The 14,454-nt window shown below is 38.8% G+C and overlaps 1 protein-coding gene across 12 annotated transcripts in view; it reads right to left on the minus strand.

Annotated features, from left to right (window-relative positions):
• Positions 1-263: 263 nt before the first annotated feature.
• Positions 264-14,454, minus strand: part of LOC118423876 (amyloid beta A4 precursor protein-binding family B member 1-interacting protein-like) — a 49,115-nt gene continuing 34,924 nt past the window's right edge. For 10 of the 12 annotated variants that reach the window (XM_035832183.1, XM_035832175.1, XM_035832184.1 and 7 more), the window contains 11 exons: positions 14,028-14,072; positions 13,101-13,178; positions 9,740-9,899; positions 9,379-9,575; positions 8,384-8,524; positions 6,005-6,115; positions 5,299-5,397; positions 4,807-4,996; positions 4,347-4,444; positions 3,807-3,971; positions 264-3,413 (listed from right to left, as the gene is read on the minus strand). In XM_035832183.1, the coding sequence (XP_035688076.1) occupies positions 2,403-3,413; positions 3,807-3,971; positions 4,347-4,444; positions 4,807-4,996; positions 5,299-5,397; positions 6,005-6,115; positions 8,384-8,524; positions 9,379-9,575; positions 9,740-9,899; positions 13,101-13,178; positions 14,028-14,072 (2,295 nt within the window). In that variant the 3' untranslated portion in view covers positions 264-2,402. The remainder of the gene's footprint in view (positions 3,414-3,806; positions 3,972-4,346; positions 4,445-4,806; positions 4,997-5,298; positions 5,398-6,004; positions 6,116-8,383; positions 8,525-9,378; positions 9,576-9,739; positions 9,900-13,100; positions 13,179-14,027; positions 14,073-14,454) is intronic. The other 2 variants (XM_035832182.1, XM_035832178.1) reach the window with 1 other exon arrangement.

Below are 14,454 nucleotides of genomic sequence, written 5' to 3' on the forward strand. Positions count from 1 at the left end.
AACAGACAACCATGAAACGTAACATGTAATTCCCACTTTAATGATCAATGTTGTCACTATCACCTGGCTACTTAGCCAACAACATTAATAATTTCAACTTCTTCAATGCATTAATGTACAAAAGGAAGAATGTCATTGTCACTTCTCGGATATGAATTGACTATTTTACCACAAAAGTGTTGTGTAAAGAATTCCAATTCTACAAAGTTGCATCATAAATCTATTTTTAATCTCCTTCATACAACAAAATCAGCACCACGACGTTGTTTGCAGAGCATGATCTAAAATCACTTTATTGAAACTTCTGATTCAGATTTCTCCTTTCTCTCATCTAAAAGAGACTTTCAAAAAGTTTATGACTTCTACAAAATTATGTAGATTTGACAGCCACCAAATCTTTCAGTTGTTAGCTTTTTCATTGTGATAAATAAGGAGTGATTGTCAGCAAATTATGGGACAAAAACAGATGACAGGAACACTAAATCAGTACTTTAAGCTTGTGTATGGTTGTAATAAAAACCGTTGTTCCCAACAACTATCTACATGAAAAATATGCACTGCAAATTTCGGTGTAAGAAACAAATGTGTTTTTGGGGACTGCGGCATTTCAAATCATCGTTATGTAAATTATCAAAGATGTCTTCACTGGTAAGATTAATACAGAGTACTTTAAAGATAGCTATGGTAAATGTAACAGGGGTCTTATTTGGACAACTTGTACCAAGACATTTGACATTGTGTAACAACTTGGTTAGTTGATAAAATGAAATGGTAACATCACCTAGACATATTGATGTTGAATTGGTTGTCTCCAACTTGTAGGTCATTAATAGTATGAAGAAGAAAAAAAAACATTTAAGTAACATGTCCAACACATTCTTAATTGGTCAAATTCATATAGGCAACAATTTACGTATTGGAAAATAGTATATATACAAATCATGAGTACAGTGGCAAGCCTGGAGTGAAAACAAAACCATCTGATAGTTATAGATACTGCAAACCTGTGGCTTGTAATAATCATTACAGACAGTTTTGGGTAATCAAAAATACAAACTGTGTAATATGAAAAAAAATTGTTGCATTCAAACTGTCATATTTGTCATGGTTGGTTTGACAACATTTCCTTCGTTACATTCCTTACATGACCAATAGTTAGTCACTCTGACATAGTTTAACTTCCAACTCCGACATTACCAAACAAATACTTGTACCACATGTAAAATAGGTACCTATCTAACAAAGTCCATTTTCATTGGCTGAAAACACCAGAATTACCTTTAGGTTCTGTCCCTCTGCCAATTACAATATATATCCTCTTACAAACACCAGCCACTTTCACCTAAGTGCTACCATACTTTCAATCAATATGATTTCAACACTTACATTCAAAATCCCATTCTCTACAATTTCTTATGTACAATTGTCTCATAAAATTTCCTCAAAACAATACAAAAATATGGAAATCGGTCAATTGTTCAATAACACGTTTTACCTTAAAGTTTACCCCAAGTTTTTCTTCATTAGAATGAGACTTACAAATATCTACTGCTTCTCCAAATTCTTGTCATCAATAAGCACATGTGGAACGCCCAATGTCTTTACTATTTGCAGTCACCTCAAGAATTCATAGTATATAATATTTAATGAAAGTTCATCATTATCTATCACTTTTGCTCTTTCTTAGGCTGAGCTTTTGGTAAAGATATACATACTTTACCAGTACCACTGCTACTTCATACTTTGGAAAAAATTGTCCATTTCTTGGAAAATTGTCTCAAACACCTTAGCTATTTACACACTGTTTTCTCAGTTTATTTCTGAATACAAATCCTCACCCATCTTTCTATTCATGAATTCACAGTACTGTACTTACAAGAATTGCAGTTAACAACAAAAACTACAGCATACCAAAAAGGTACAAATTTGTTTGCCCTGTTTGTTGCCACGTTTGGAAGAATTACTTGCTGACACAAACTTGTGGTCTCTTCTGGTTAAATTTGAATGTTTTGAGGATGGCACTATAAATTTCATAGGCATAATTAGTGACCTTATGGAGGAAAATGTATCACAAATCTTAAAACCATTCTCAGTGCTAATTAAACGACATGTCTAAATGTTTGAATAAATTATCTAAACGTTTGACAAGAGTACGTAAGTGCCAAATCACAGTCATGACTTGGATTTTTATTGTGCCCCTCTTGATCATGATGTCTCTTTAGAGTTAACACGTGTTGCCTTATGAATTGAGATAACAAACAACATGTCAGCAAACTTACAAGCAATGCCAATGGATGAATAACAATACATCCTCGCCCCTGCATAAATGTAGCAGTCTGATAAAGGCTTCTAAATGATGTACGGGTGGCTGAAACCATTCCAAAAGAGGGGTGATTAGCGCATTACTTGTTCCCAGACAGATAAGTCTGTTCACTTCTCTTAGGAGGTGGTGGTGGCTTCTTCTTAATTGAAGGCTTGTTACTCGGGAGCCCTTCTAAGAACTCTGGAGGAGGTGGAGGAAGGTCAGGGGTTTTTGGAGTCAGTGCTTGTTGTTGTTGTTGCTGTGATTCGGCATCTGCAATCTTCTGCTGTTGTTTCTCCAGAGTCTTCCTCAGATCAGCTATCAGGGAGAGGGCTGGAGTTTTCCTACCTGCGGCCTGAGGTTGTTGCTGCTGTTGCTGCTGATATTGTTGTTGTTGTTGCTGATATTGTTGTTGCTGTTGTTGTTGTTGTTGTTCGGCGGTCAGTTTTGTGTCTTGACTTCTTTTAGGTGGTGGTGGCGGAGGTAGCTTTGTTTTCGCCATCCCCGCCGCCGGCTTGGCTGCGACAGGAGGCGGCTGTGCCTGGGGAGGTACGATGCCCATGGGAAGGGAACCAGCGTGCTTCGGTGCTAGCGGAGGCTGGGATCGCTGTGATGGCAGACTGGGGGTTCTCTGCACGCTGACCTGAACAATGGGTGGATGAGGAGCGCCCTCTTTCGGAGGCGGCGGGGGAGGTGGAAGATCTTGGAATCCGTCGCTCTTTCTCAAGGAGTTTCTCTGCTGTATGATTGCCGTATTGATGATTGCCCTCTGTGGCTGTACGGTCGCCGCAGGGGAGGGGGGAGTGCCGGCTGATGGAACACCCAAGGAGGGAGGTCGTCCAGCTCCGGGAACGGCGGCATGCAACATGGGAGTGGCTGTTCCACCCTGGGGTACATATGCCTTGGGTTTAGCTGACGGGGACGACTGCTTGACCATGGGTTCGTACACCTGGGGCGCCATGACTTCATACACCTCCTGGGGGTCCTGTTGTTGTTGTTGTTGTTGTTGTTGTAGATGGAAGGGTGGTGGGATGGGTGGTCTCTGAACTGGGACAGAGTGGCTGGGCCCAACCGACCTGACTTGTTCCAGTTCTTTCATCAATGTGACCGCCTGTGTGTGGGACAACAAATCGTTTTAATATCTCACGTAGTAAAGTTCTTCAAATACAACCGAAATAGTACTCTCTTCCAATGTTTCAGTGTCTGTCAGACACCATCATTAAGGTTAATATCAGATTCTGATTCTACTACAACATAAGTGAAATTCTACCTACTCTAAAACAAGGACACATACAAAACTACACAAACCTAGGCTATATTACATCAGTTGCAAAGTCATGTTTGTTGTAAATATGAATGTTCAAAACACTAAGGAAACTAGATGTACTAGCATCTCAGAAAGTCAAGACATATGATATAACCATCCACATGTTATCTTTGCAATATAACAAAGAAGAACTTGCTGCCAAAAGGCACCCCCAGCAGGGAGAGGGTTAATCATTACCTGTTCTTTGGTAGAATGTGGGCGTGGCTGTCTGTCCCCGCTAGTTTTCCTCCCAGAATCCCTTGGAGGCAGGCTTAAGCGCTGGTGCTCGCCCCAGCTGCCCGTGCTGGAGATGGACAAGGTCGCTGACCTCCCGCCAGGGGACGTGGGCGACATCGGCTCCGACTGGAGGAAACATATTATACCACATTTGTAACCAACATTGACACAACCAGGGTACACTGAAAACATATCACCACATTTGTAACCAACATTGACACAGTTACATGAGTGCAAATGACATTCATACACCATTTAGACTGAAATACTAGAAGTCTGCTACCATGCTTCCCGATCACCTATTGGATCAGTTAGTCATCACTCTTAGAAGGCAATTCAGCTGGTCTCGATCATGATGGTTCTGACCTGAGAATAGATGCTGTTACAGTTACAATGTAACCCATAACCTTGGACTGGCCTTCAGGTCACACCTTGAAATGAACGTCAGGTCTTGTTATGAGATGACCATTAAGTAAAAAAAAAGTGAGGGGTGAAACCAACCTTGGCCTGGATGGCATGTTTGGTTTCTCCTTTCTTCCATGCCTCTGAGAAGGCATCCCCAACACTCCGCCTCCCCGTCTTCTGCTCTCCTGCAAAACCTGCAAAATGTTTTAAAAAAACTCAATAGATATGTTGTACATGCATCAAGGAAACTGATCAAGCCAGACCGAAACTAGCAAAGGACATTGAAAATTAGGTGCACATTCTTCATACCATCCTTTTTCCTTTAAATATACAACGCTTCTACGCAGTAAATTCGAAGAGTTGCATGCTACAGGTGGCCAGAGTACCATCCTCCATAGTGACCACGGTTGGCAAGCAAAAGGATTGAGCCAGCGGTCACTACGTAGGATGGTATTCAGGCTATGCTACAGGACAAAATGCAGAAAAGATTACTAGTAATCATTTTGCTGCAGCACTGTCCTGTGCTGATAGATGGCGCTGTAACCAGTGTACCCACCTTGGGAAGACAGAGTGGAGCTGCTGACACTGCTGCTGGAGCTGCCGGTGGACTGCAGACTGATGCTGGAGCCCATGGCAGAGTCGTTGGTCGCAGAGCGCTGGATGGTGGCCGTGGTGCCGCTCGGCGGCAACGCTCTCGAAATGTCCTGCTGCATTTCTTGGTAGTTCTGGTACAACTGGTCTCCGTACTGGAAAAAAAGAATCATTTAGTTTTAATCCTGTTTTTCTTCATAATTGTTGGTACAATACATACAAGGTTTCATGACACTGACTGCCACTTCATTCCTACAGTGTGCTTCAAGGCACCATACTAGGACCTACATGTACTTACAGGTGAAGGAATAGATAGGAAAGTTGATAGTTTATTACTAGTATTACTCATTTACTGGTATCATTTTTACCTTTGCCAGAAGGTTATGTTTTGAGCCTGTTCGTCTGTCATTGTCATTGTCATTGTCATCATTATCATTGTTCTAGACACTCCATATACCTTGGCCATCCTGATGCCCATGACCCAGTGCCACATGTCCCTGTCCTCTTCACAGCAGAAGTATTTGATGTACTTCGACTTGGCCTGGATCTGAGGGTGCTAAAAGAAGAGAAGAAAATGTAATACACTGTACAGCACAATGGATGTTTAGAAGCAGAACAGCAAAAATATAAAAAGTTTGGTCATTTTCACAAAGTTTTTGATATCAGTTTGGTAGGAAGAGACAAAAGCTTTAATGACTAAGATAAGATAAGCCATCAAAGTTTTGACTTCCAGAGTTTTATCCCACCCCCGATTTTCAATGAAACAACCCGGATATCACACTGATGTCAGAAGACGAGGATCATAAGATTGCCTCCACAGGGGTGGTCAGGATATATCGTGTTGGTGAGAGGAAAGACTGATAAGACATCAATAAGGAACAGGAAGAGGAGAATCACTGACATCCGGTAAAATATCCAAGCGGTATCCTCTTAGGGACAGTAATAAAACATGGATGTCCTGTCTATAATTTGTTTGGGTCTCAGATAAGAGCTTCCATCAAATGTGAGCAAAATTTGAGGGAATGCAAGTTTATACAAGCCACTGCCAAACAAAAGTTCTCTCAAATGTTTTCTATGATCCCTATTGTTGATCCTGTTATAAATGTGACTTCTTAACAGAAGACAAGGAATCTAAATCTATACTGTACAGTTCAAGTCTTTACCTTCAGTGCAAAGCAGAATTCAGTTGGTGCCTTGTACTTCTTCTTGAAGTTGAGGCCATAGTAGACATTGACATGGTCAAACTGCACAAGGCAAGATAGGTCTCGAGACGACTGTTCAAACAGATAGAGAGACATGATTACAAATACAACATACTGCAATGCGAAATAAATATCTCTGCCACATTAAAGAATTCAAACAATTTTGATGAAAAGTATTGTTTTGTTCCTTATACTGAAGTTCTCACAAGTGCTACTTTTACAAGACTAACATACTCCTAATACAAACACATCTTGTGTTGTACGTTACTCTTCAGTATACCCTTGTTACGCCATGAGGTGGTTTAACTGGCATGCAATTAAAAAAACATTGTTGGTTGATGACAAGGAAAGTAAAGTATCATTTCTAAAAACAGAAAAAAAGAATATCTAACTTCTACTACAAGTTTATCAGATTACACTTGAGAAGAAAACACCTGACAAAACTAGAAAGGCCGACATTTGCTTGGGTGCAAATACAGCATATTTCAGCCATACCCATTCCCACGCAACATTGGACTGTTCCAAGTCACTCCTGCGCAAAAAATGCAATATTTTAACTGTAAGTTATCTCCAAAAGAGAACTAATATTGTGAATTGACTCCAGGTCAAAACAGAGCTTGCCCAATATGCCCCGGGCCCATATGGAAGAATATAATCTTCCACAGGAGCGCCTATGCATAACTGATTGGTTCTTAGAATTGCGGCAGCTCCTATTTTTCCGAGAGTGAAAAAAACGCATCTTCCATTAAGAAGATTTTCATCATGAAATTACATGACGCCATTCAACAATTTCCATTTCGATAACTAGGTCTAAGTACCGTCATAATCTCCTTGTGATGTGGGTACATTTATTATTGCAGTGAACTTTTTTTTAAGCAAGTATGGCATACGTTTTAATAATTGTCAAGCAGGTACAGGTACTGTGTAGTAGGAGTGTTGTTTTTTTTTTAAACTAAAAACTTCAATCTTCTTCTTGTTTTGTATGAGCCATTGCATAAACGGAGACGTCTCGAATTTTTACAAGAATTTTACCACTCTGTCGCTTCATTTCTTTTCTGAAAAATCCCAGGACCAACAAGTTAATTTGATTTGGCTTTATCTATATATTTCATTTTCCTTCGAATTCTTTGTTAAGTATATGCCCCTGCATACCACTGTTAAATTGTTTTACTTTGTATGCAATCCGCTGAGCCATCGGACGTAATCTTGTCTGAGTGTTATAATTTCCTGCTCGTAGCGTGCGAGACCTGGAGGATAGGTGTTTCTACCTTGTTCGGGGGTTTCTTTTCGGAGGTCAGTTGTGATACTCTGGTACTGAGAGTGTTTTATTGGGCTCAAACTCTGGCAGTTTAAAGTTACTTACAATTTGAATGTACAAAGTTTACGTCAAAAAAGAACAACAACAATACTAGAAGTACCTACATTTGTTCGGGAAAAATACATCCATTCTCGCCACTGTCAAACTTACGTATCAAAACTAAACGCAAACTGTCCAAATCTGCCGAAAATGATTGATAGTGCCGTGCGGAATGTTGGTAAAGTCATCGACACTAACGTTCAATGCACACGTACCGTCCGCTACCGCTCAAATGACCCTCTCTGAACTCCAAATCCTCGCAAACTACAATTTCAAACCGGGCACAGGGTACCATATGGCCACTGTAAGGCTGTAATATGCATCTGTTTGTGTATATACGGGATTGCAAGGCCCCGCTTATGAATATTAACTAGCATTCGCCTTTCTCGTCACTGATTGGCTGGCGTCCATAAAGTAATTAACTCTCGCTCTCCCCAGACCGCTGGCACCTGGCACGTGTGGGCTCTGGGGTCACTGGAGTTCACGGGAGAAGACCGAAAGAAAACCAATTTTCCCTCAGAAAAGTGCAGAAATTAATAATTTGAAATTGGTTTATGCAAAAAAAATTACTTGGATCATTTTAACAACTATCTAATGCCTATCTACACCAAATTTAAGGTCATTCCATTGTAATTCAAGGGAACAGGGTGCCACAATATACCGTTTTGGTAAAAACATGACCTTTAAACTTCAATAAAATTATTTTAGAGGCAGATGTGAAAAAAATATGAAAAACACACCTCGGTATTGACCCACTCTACCCTTGTGCCAAATTTCAGGTCATTAGGTCACGGAACGACGGAGATGAATCGCTTTGAAAATTTGACAGGAGAAAGAAAGAAAGAAAGAAACATTACGAATACAATATATTTCACCATACCATATATGGTATGGCTGAAATATAATTAAAACCTTCCTTCTTTAGTAGTACACAAACATTGCAACTTTCATCAACATAGCAAAATGTTGTTATCCATTCTGACCTTAGTTTTGCCCTTGGGGTTGTAGTACAGTCCTGAGGCTCTCAGCATGAAGTAGTACTTCTTCCACGACTTCTTCCCATCAGACTTCAAATACATGATTCCTTCCAGTTCTGGGATGCCCTTACCAGAGGCAAGAAACTCCTGAAACAAAACCAATAAGAATAATGACATAAAATCTGTAAAACTGCCTCCTTTAACTCATCTTAGACTCCTTTTACTTGTCTTTTATTGGTCTATCAAGATATGGTGAGGTTCTTAAACATAAACTGCAGATAGTAGAGGTTTCTTTTACACAACCAGTTAATATTATTTGCTGATGTTTCAATGCCTGTCAGACATCTTCCTGAGAGCTTCTAACTGGAGTTCTGCTTCTATGTAGCCAATGTAGGTGGTGCTTTTGTCTAAACGTATGCGTAGCTACATATACATGTAGCATATATACCAGTTCTAAGCTCTCAGGAAGATGTCTGATAGGCATCAAAACATCACCAGGTTAACTGGTTGTGTATAAAGGAAATTCTACTTTCCTGTGACCTAACAACCTGATGAAATCATTTTGGGATAAACTGCAGATGTTTCTTAAGGTAAAACTGAAAACACACAGCTGAGTATTTGCACTTAAACTTTTGTTATCATTCTCATAGGAAACAGAAATGGTTCAGACAAACTTGGGGACCCTTTCACTGTGTAAAAAAACTACTAGTAATAGAGGTAATACTTAAGACGAAATGTTTAGCTCAACAGTTGATATCATTATGTAAATACCTTGTATTGTACTTTATATTGTACAGGGGTACAATACAAAGTACGAAGCCGAGCCGAGAGAGAGAGACATTGTGTAATTTTATGTATTATTGTACTTGACTTGTTATCTAATTTATCTGTATTTCTTTCCCAAGGCCAGCCCTTTGTAATAGCCACAGCTAGTTGGGTAACCTTGGCTGACTGTAATACTACCCAAACAAATAAATAAATAGATTCAAACACACACAAACCTCTAGAAGCTGATCTTTTCCCTGCTGGGCCAGCTCTACGGAAGCCTCGGACTCCGTCTCATCAATAAGGAAGAACTGTGGCTCCCTGAAGAACAGGTACTTGTCCCGCCTCTCCAGGAACAGGAGTTTGTTGTTGGTGTCTCGGGTCCAGTTCAGCAGCACCTGCACCAGGGGCTCATGGTCCTCAAGTACACGCTCTGGAACAAGGTAATACAAAAATCTGGTTAGCTTTATAATGGGGTACAACAAAATCTGGTTATTACTTAGTAACTGAAACCAGTACATCCGTGTTTTATTTCTTTGTGTTTACCTATTTTGCATAAACATGCACAGTATAGCATGTGGTGATTTGAGTACATACCCATGTAGAGATCTGGTATCTGTTCCACCAGCGTCCAGTCTGGACCAGGGTCGCAGTGGTTCTTGTCCACCAACTGGACGATGACATGATAACACTTCATGGTCTCATCGACCAGCAGGGTCTTGGAGTTCCCGTCATCCATGAAGACTTTCACTACAAGCTGTGGAAATACAAAAATTATCAGATATTAGAGGGGCTTGACCAGCAGAAAGAGAAGTAGACAGTAGCCATCCAAGCTTGGGACTTGTAACATCATGGGAGAAGCATAACTTAGTCTGTGTAACACAAACCCTTTCTATGCAGACTTCAAAAGGCCTTGCTGTGCCAAGTTTGAGGCTGAATGCCTGATAGAAGGTAGATCTGTTTATGTAATAAAAATAAAACATTTATGAGAAACCAGAATACTCTACCACTATGTAAAACTATTAGCTTGCCAGGCCATTGTGCCTAAATTGCTACTGTCAACCAAGTTTCACATATCCCAATGCCAGTTGATGATACTAGCATGAGTACATTACTTGTCCTTGACATTAGGATACACTGTAATTCCAATTTAGCTGTTTGTCATGATGGTATAATCTTAGTCCATCAAGGACTGGATTTTTCAAATGAAAAAACAGAGGTTTTTGTTATTCCAGAGCCCAACTCTATGTGGCAGAATTACTCTCCGAGCAGAGGTTAGGCTTTGGCTGCATTTTAATGTTTTTATAGGCGTTTTCATTAGGCATTCTCTTTTTTCCATTTTCTTTATATGTCTTGGCACTAGACATAAAGAAAATGGTACAAAATAGAAAGCCAGATAAAAATGCCTAAAAAAAAAAGAAAAAACATCTGGAGCCCAACCTCTACTTGGAGAGTACAGCAGAATGGCTCAGATGGTTGTTATGAATAATTACAGGCTGTATGGTTGTCATGATGACATAATTCTAAGTCTATCAAGGACTGGATGCTTCAAATCAAATGAAAGAAAAGAGGAGGTTTTTTTAAAAATCCAAAGCACAAGTCTACGCGGTAGAATGGCTGAGATGGCTGTTATGAATAATTACAGGCTGTACGGATGTCATGATGACATAATTCTAAGTCTATCAAGGACTGGATGCTTCAAATCAAATGAAAGAAAAGAAGAGTTTTTTTTTTAAATCCAAAGCCCAAGTCTACGCGGTAGAATGGCTGAGATGGTTGTTATGAATAATTACAGGCTGTATGGTTCAATCTAGGGAGTTCCACAGACTGATAAATGGGGTCATATCTGAAGGTCAGCCACACAAATTTGAGTCCCATATTTGGTACCAGGATTCCATCCAACCTTGTAATTGTGGCATACATTTCCCTATGAGTTTAATACATCCATGAATATAAAATCAAAATAGACATTAAAATCTGAGGTAACAAGTCTTCGGCTCTTTTTGTCTTGGGAGACAGTCGACAGCTTCAGTCTGGTAACAAGTAATTTGGAAGTAAAGCTGATAATATTTTTGTGGATTGTGCCAAGATCTGCAAGGGTAACTCAGCTCTGAATGCTGTTGAGTTAAAAATTCCTTGGAGAGACTATAAGTGGTTTGGGGGGACAAATTTTTACTCTTATCTTAATTCTAACATTGTCATGAAATTTGTGGGTGCCACCAGGCTAATACTGTGCCATGATGTAAAAATACTGTACAAGAACTGTATTTTGTGGAAAAGACAACAGCATGGCCAAGTATGAATCTTGCCACAAAAATGACACAATTTTGCAATAATTATATGTACAGATGTACTACAAACTGACCCCACATGAATGGATTGTGTTTCAATAATTGCAGGGAGATTTCCTCGGGGACCACCAAAATTACATCTCTAATCGTATATGTGCTCTTTAACGCATGATGGTTTATTTCATTATGCATCAAGTATGGTCTTATTAGCCTGTAATAATGGATGAGGTACTACTGGTATATTGGTTTGATATACATACTTGAACAAAAGTGAGTTGTAATTTCTATGCCTTGATACAATCATTTACACCACTAAGGCTAAGGTCCCATTTCCGAAACGGGGCCCAGTCGGGATGTTTGCAGAAACGAAAAAATAAAATTGCTAACCAAGGAATGTACACAATTTATTCTCCTGACTAATTTTTCTATGTTCTGTGTGTTTTGCTGCCTTTCTTATCATATTTTTTGTTTCCGTTAGCTATGTGTCTAGGCCCAGGTTGGAAATTGGGACCTAGGCCTAAGTCACAAATGATTTCTTCCCAAGACTGTATTCAATAAAGCTGTAAACAGACAGGGTTAAAATAGTACTTCAAAGAGAATTATATGCAGAAACACAGAAATGAAGCTGCCATGCTTGATTTCCCCAAACACCTTTTCTTTTATACTAGTAGAATACAAATTAGAAGTACTGTATTAGATTCTACCATTTTGTATATTTGATAATTTTGATCTGACATTTACAATCAAATGACACATCCTACAAGATCAACTTCATGTGGCAATCTCATGTATAATTTCTGTTAATAGATGTGTTCAAATATTCATGACATGATAATATGTTTTTCACTTTAGAGTCTATCCGTTTTTTTCTTGTTTTAAAAAATTTGGCAAAATTTTTAACAAGAACAGTTTCAAAATAATATCATTCACGCAGCATAAACCTTTCGTAACGTTCAACTTTACCAAGGAGCTTTACTAAATAAATGTCTAGTCTAACTTCTGTTTAACATTGTCTTTGACAATGGAATAACAGGACAACCATAACAATGTGCAAAAAAATAAACTTCTACTTTTAACTTTCAACAAAAAGAGCAATTTGGACCAAAGAACATGCAGTTCAGTCCTGATGTTACTTCTAATGAAGGGGAAAACTTCTAATAACATTTTAGGTCTCTGGGAATCTAACACAAATTTCATACAATCCCCCATCTCACAACAAAGGGTCTTTGCTGCAATAATTGCAATGTCAACTCCAGTATCATGTTCAGAGCTGATTTAAGCTAATTTTTGACTGATTTAAGTTGAATTTGATATTGTCACATCCATATCATTCATACATCTGCTGTTAAGTTCTTAGCCATTTTTGTGTACATTTTGATACCCATGTCCACCTTTCTCTGTGATGCAAATGGCATTGAAATACTCCCAGTGTATAACATCAGCTATTCCTGAACATTTTGCAGTAACTCCCAAATGATTTTCTACAACGGCAATGCTATAAGATTGCTTTGGACTACAAAGTATTTTTCAACACATAACTTATTTACTGGGAGTAACGGAATGCTTGTATAGCCCAATAAATTAACAATGGTAACAACAGACTTTGTAGCAAAAAAAAAGAAAAAGAAAAATGCCCACAATAAGATTATAACATCTTGCCATCCTACCTTCTGCACGCTTGCCTCCTTAATTTTCTCCAGCGCTATCCGGATTTTCTCCGCCTTAACTTTCTCCGCTTTCTGTTCCTGTTGAGATTTCACAGAACGGACAAAACGTTAGACAGAAAGCAGGCCCTCCGTCCCAGGATGTGCACCTGGGAAATGCTAATGTCTCTAGATGTTTTAAGCGTGGGATAAATATATTCATAAAACCATTAAATCCCATTCATGTGGTAATAGGACAGGTCATGGTGCATTTTTTTCTGGTGTGGAAAATGTTATGATGTATATTGAGTATTGTTTGATACAAATTGTGTAAACAATGTTACATCAATAAAACACATCAGGAACAATGAATAAGGTTACACTCGCTGCATGTGTGTGGTATAATATAACTACAAATATTCAAAATATGCGAGAAGGACATTTAATTGTAAGTTATTGGATTATGTCTGGCATATCGGTTAGAGTCCCAGTAGGGGACACTGAATTGATCGCTTTAACGCAAGCGCCGCGGTAAGTCCTGCATGTATGGCAACCCTCTGAATTATGCACATATCTAATACTATTATGACAATAATCAAATGTGCAAAAAGATATTCTATAATATTTTCAGTCCATAATCAGTAGGTCCAATTTGGATTATTGTGTCAAATGCAGAACAAAACATTACAACTAATCATAACGTTAGATACATAATTTATCCTTTAGAAAAACATGTGCTGTCATTTCAGTGCTAACAAAGATGGTTCTGACATTTAGTATCATGTTATTTTCACAAATTTCAGCATTCACTAACACAAGTATACAGACTAAAAATTATGCACTGAGAAAACAAACTCTACACAAACAATGCACAGAACAATGTACAAGACAGAAAGGGGTACAACAAATATGTTACGTGTGAAAGACAAAAGGTAATCGTGTTATACGTACAGCAACAAATGTTGGGTGCTTAGTGGTGTTAGCGATATGCGATGACTAGAAAAGCAAGGAAAAATATATCAATATCTAAGACAAATTGCAGCTACTTCCATGGCATTATTTTAACTGAAGATGACAAACTTGCAACTTCTATTCTGAATGTCAATCTGTATGTTTAAAGGCCCAGGGAATAAAAATGTCATGTTAAAAGATAAAAGCTAATGTTAAACCTCAACAAAATCAGACTTGAAACATGCCAGTGTTTGACATTATCCAGTAAGGAAAGAACAGAATGGTAAATGCATTTGAGTTCGAACAGAATGGCACGTTCTAGGAAACTAGCTCACTAGGGATGTTTTTGGGACCACATTTTGGAAAGTTTTCATGGTATTTCTTTTAATACCTCTGCCAGCAAAAAAAGGAAAACTTGTGTTTTTGA

This window comes from Branchiostoma floridae, chromosome 10, assembly GCF_000003815.2.
Source record: "Branchiostoma floridae strain S238N-H82 chromosome 10, Bfl_VNyyK, whole genome shotgun sequence".
In the NCBI taxonomy this organism is placed as follows: Eukaryota; Metazoa; Chordata; class Leptocardii; order Amphioxiformes; family Branchiostomatidae; genus Branchiostoma; species Branchiostoma floridae.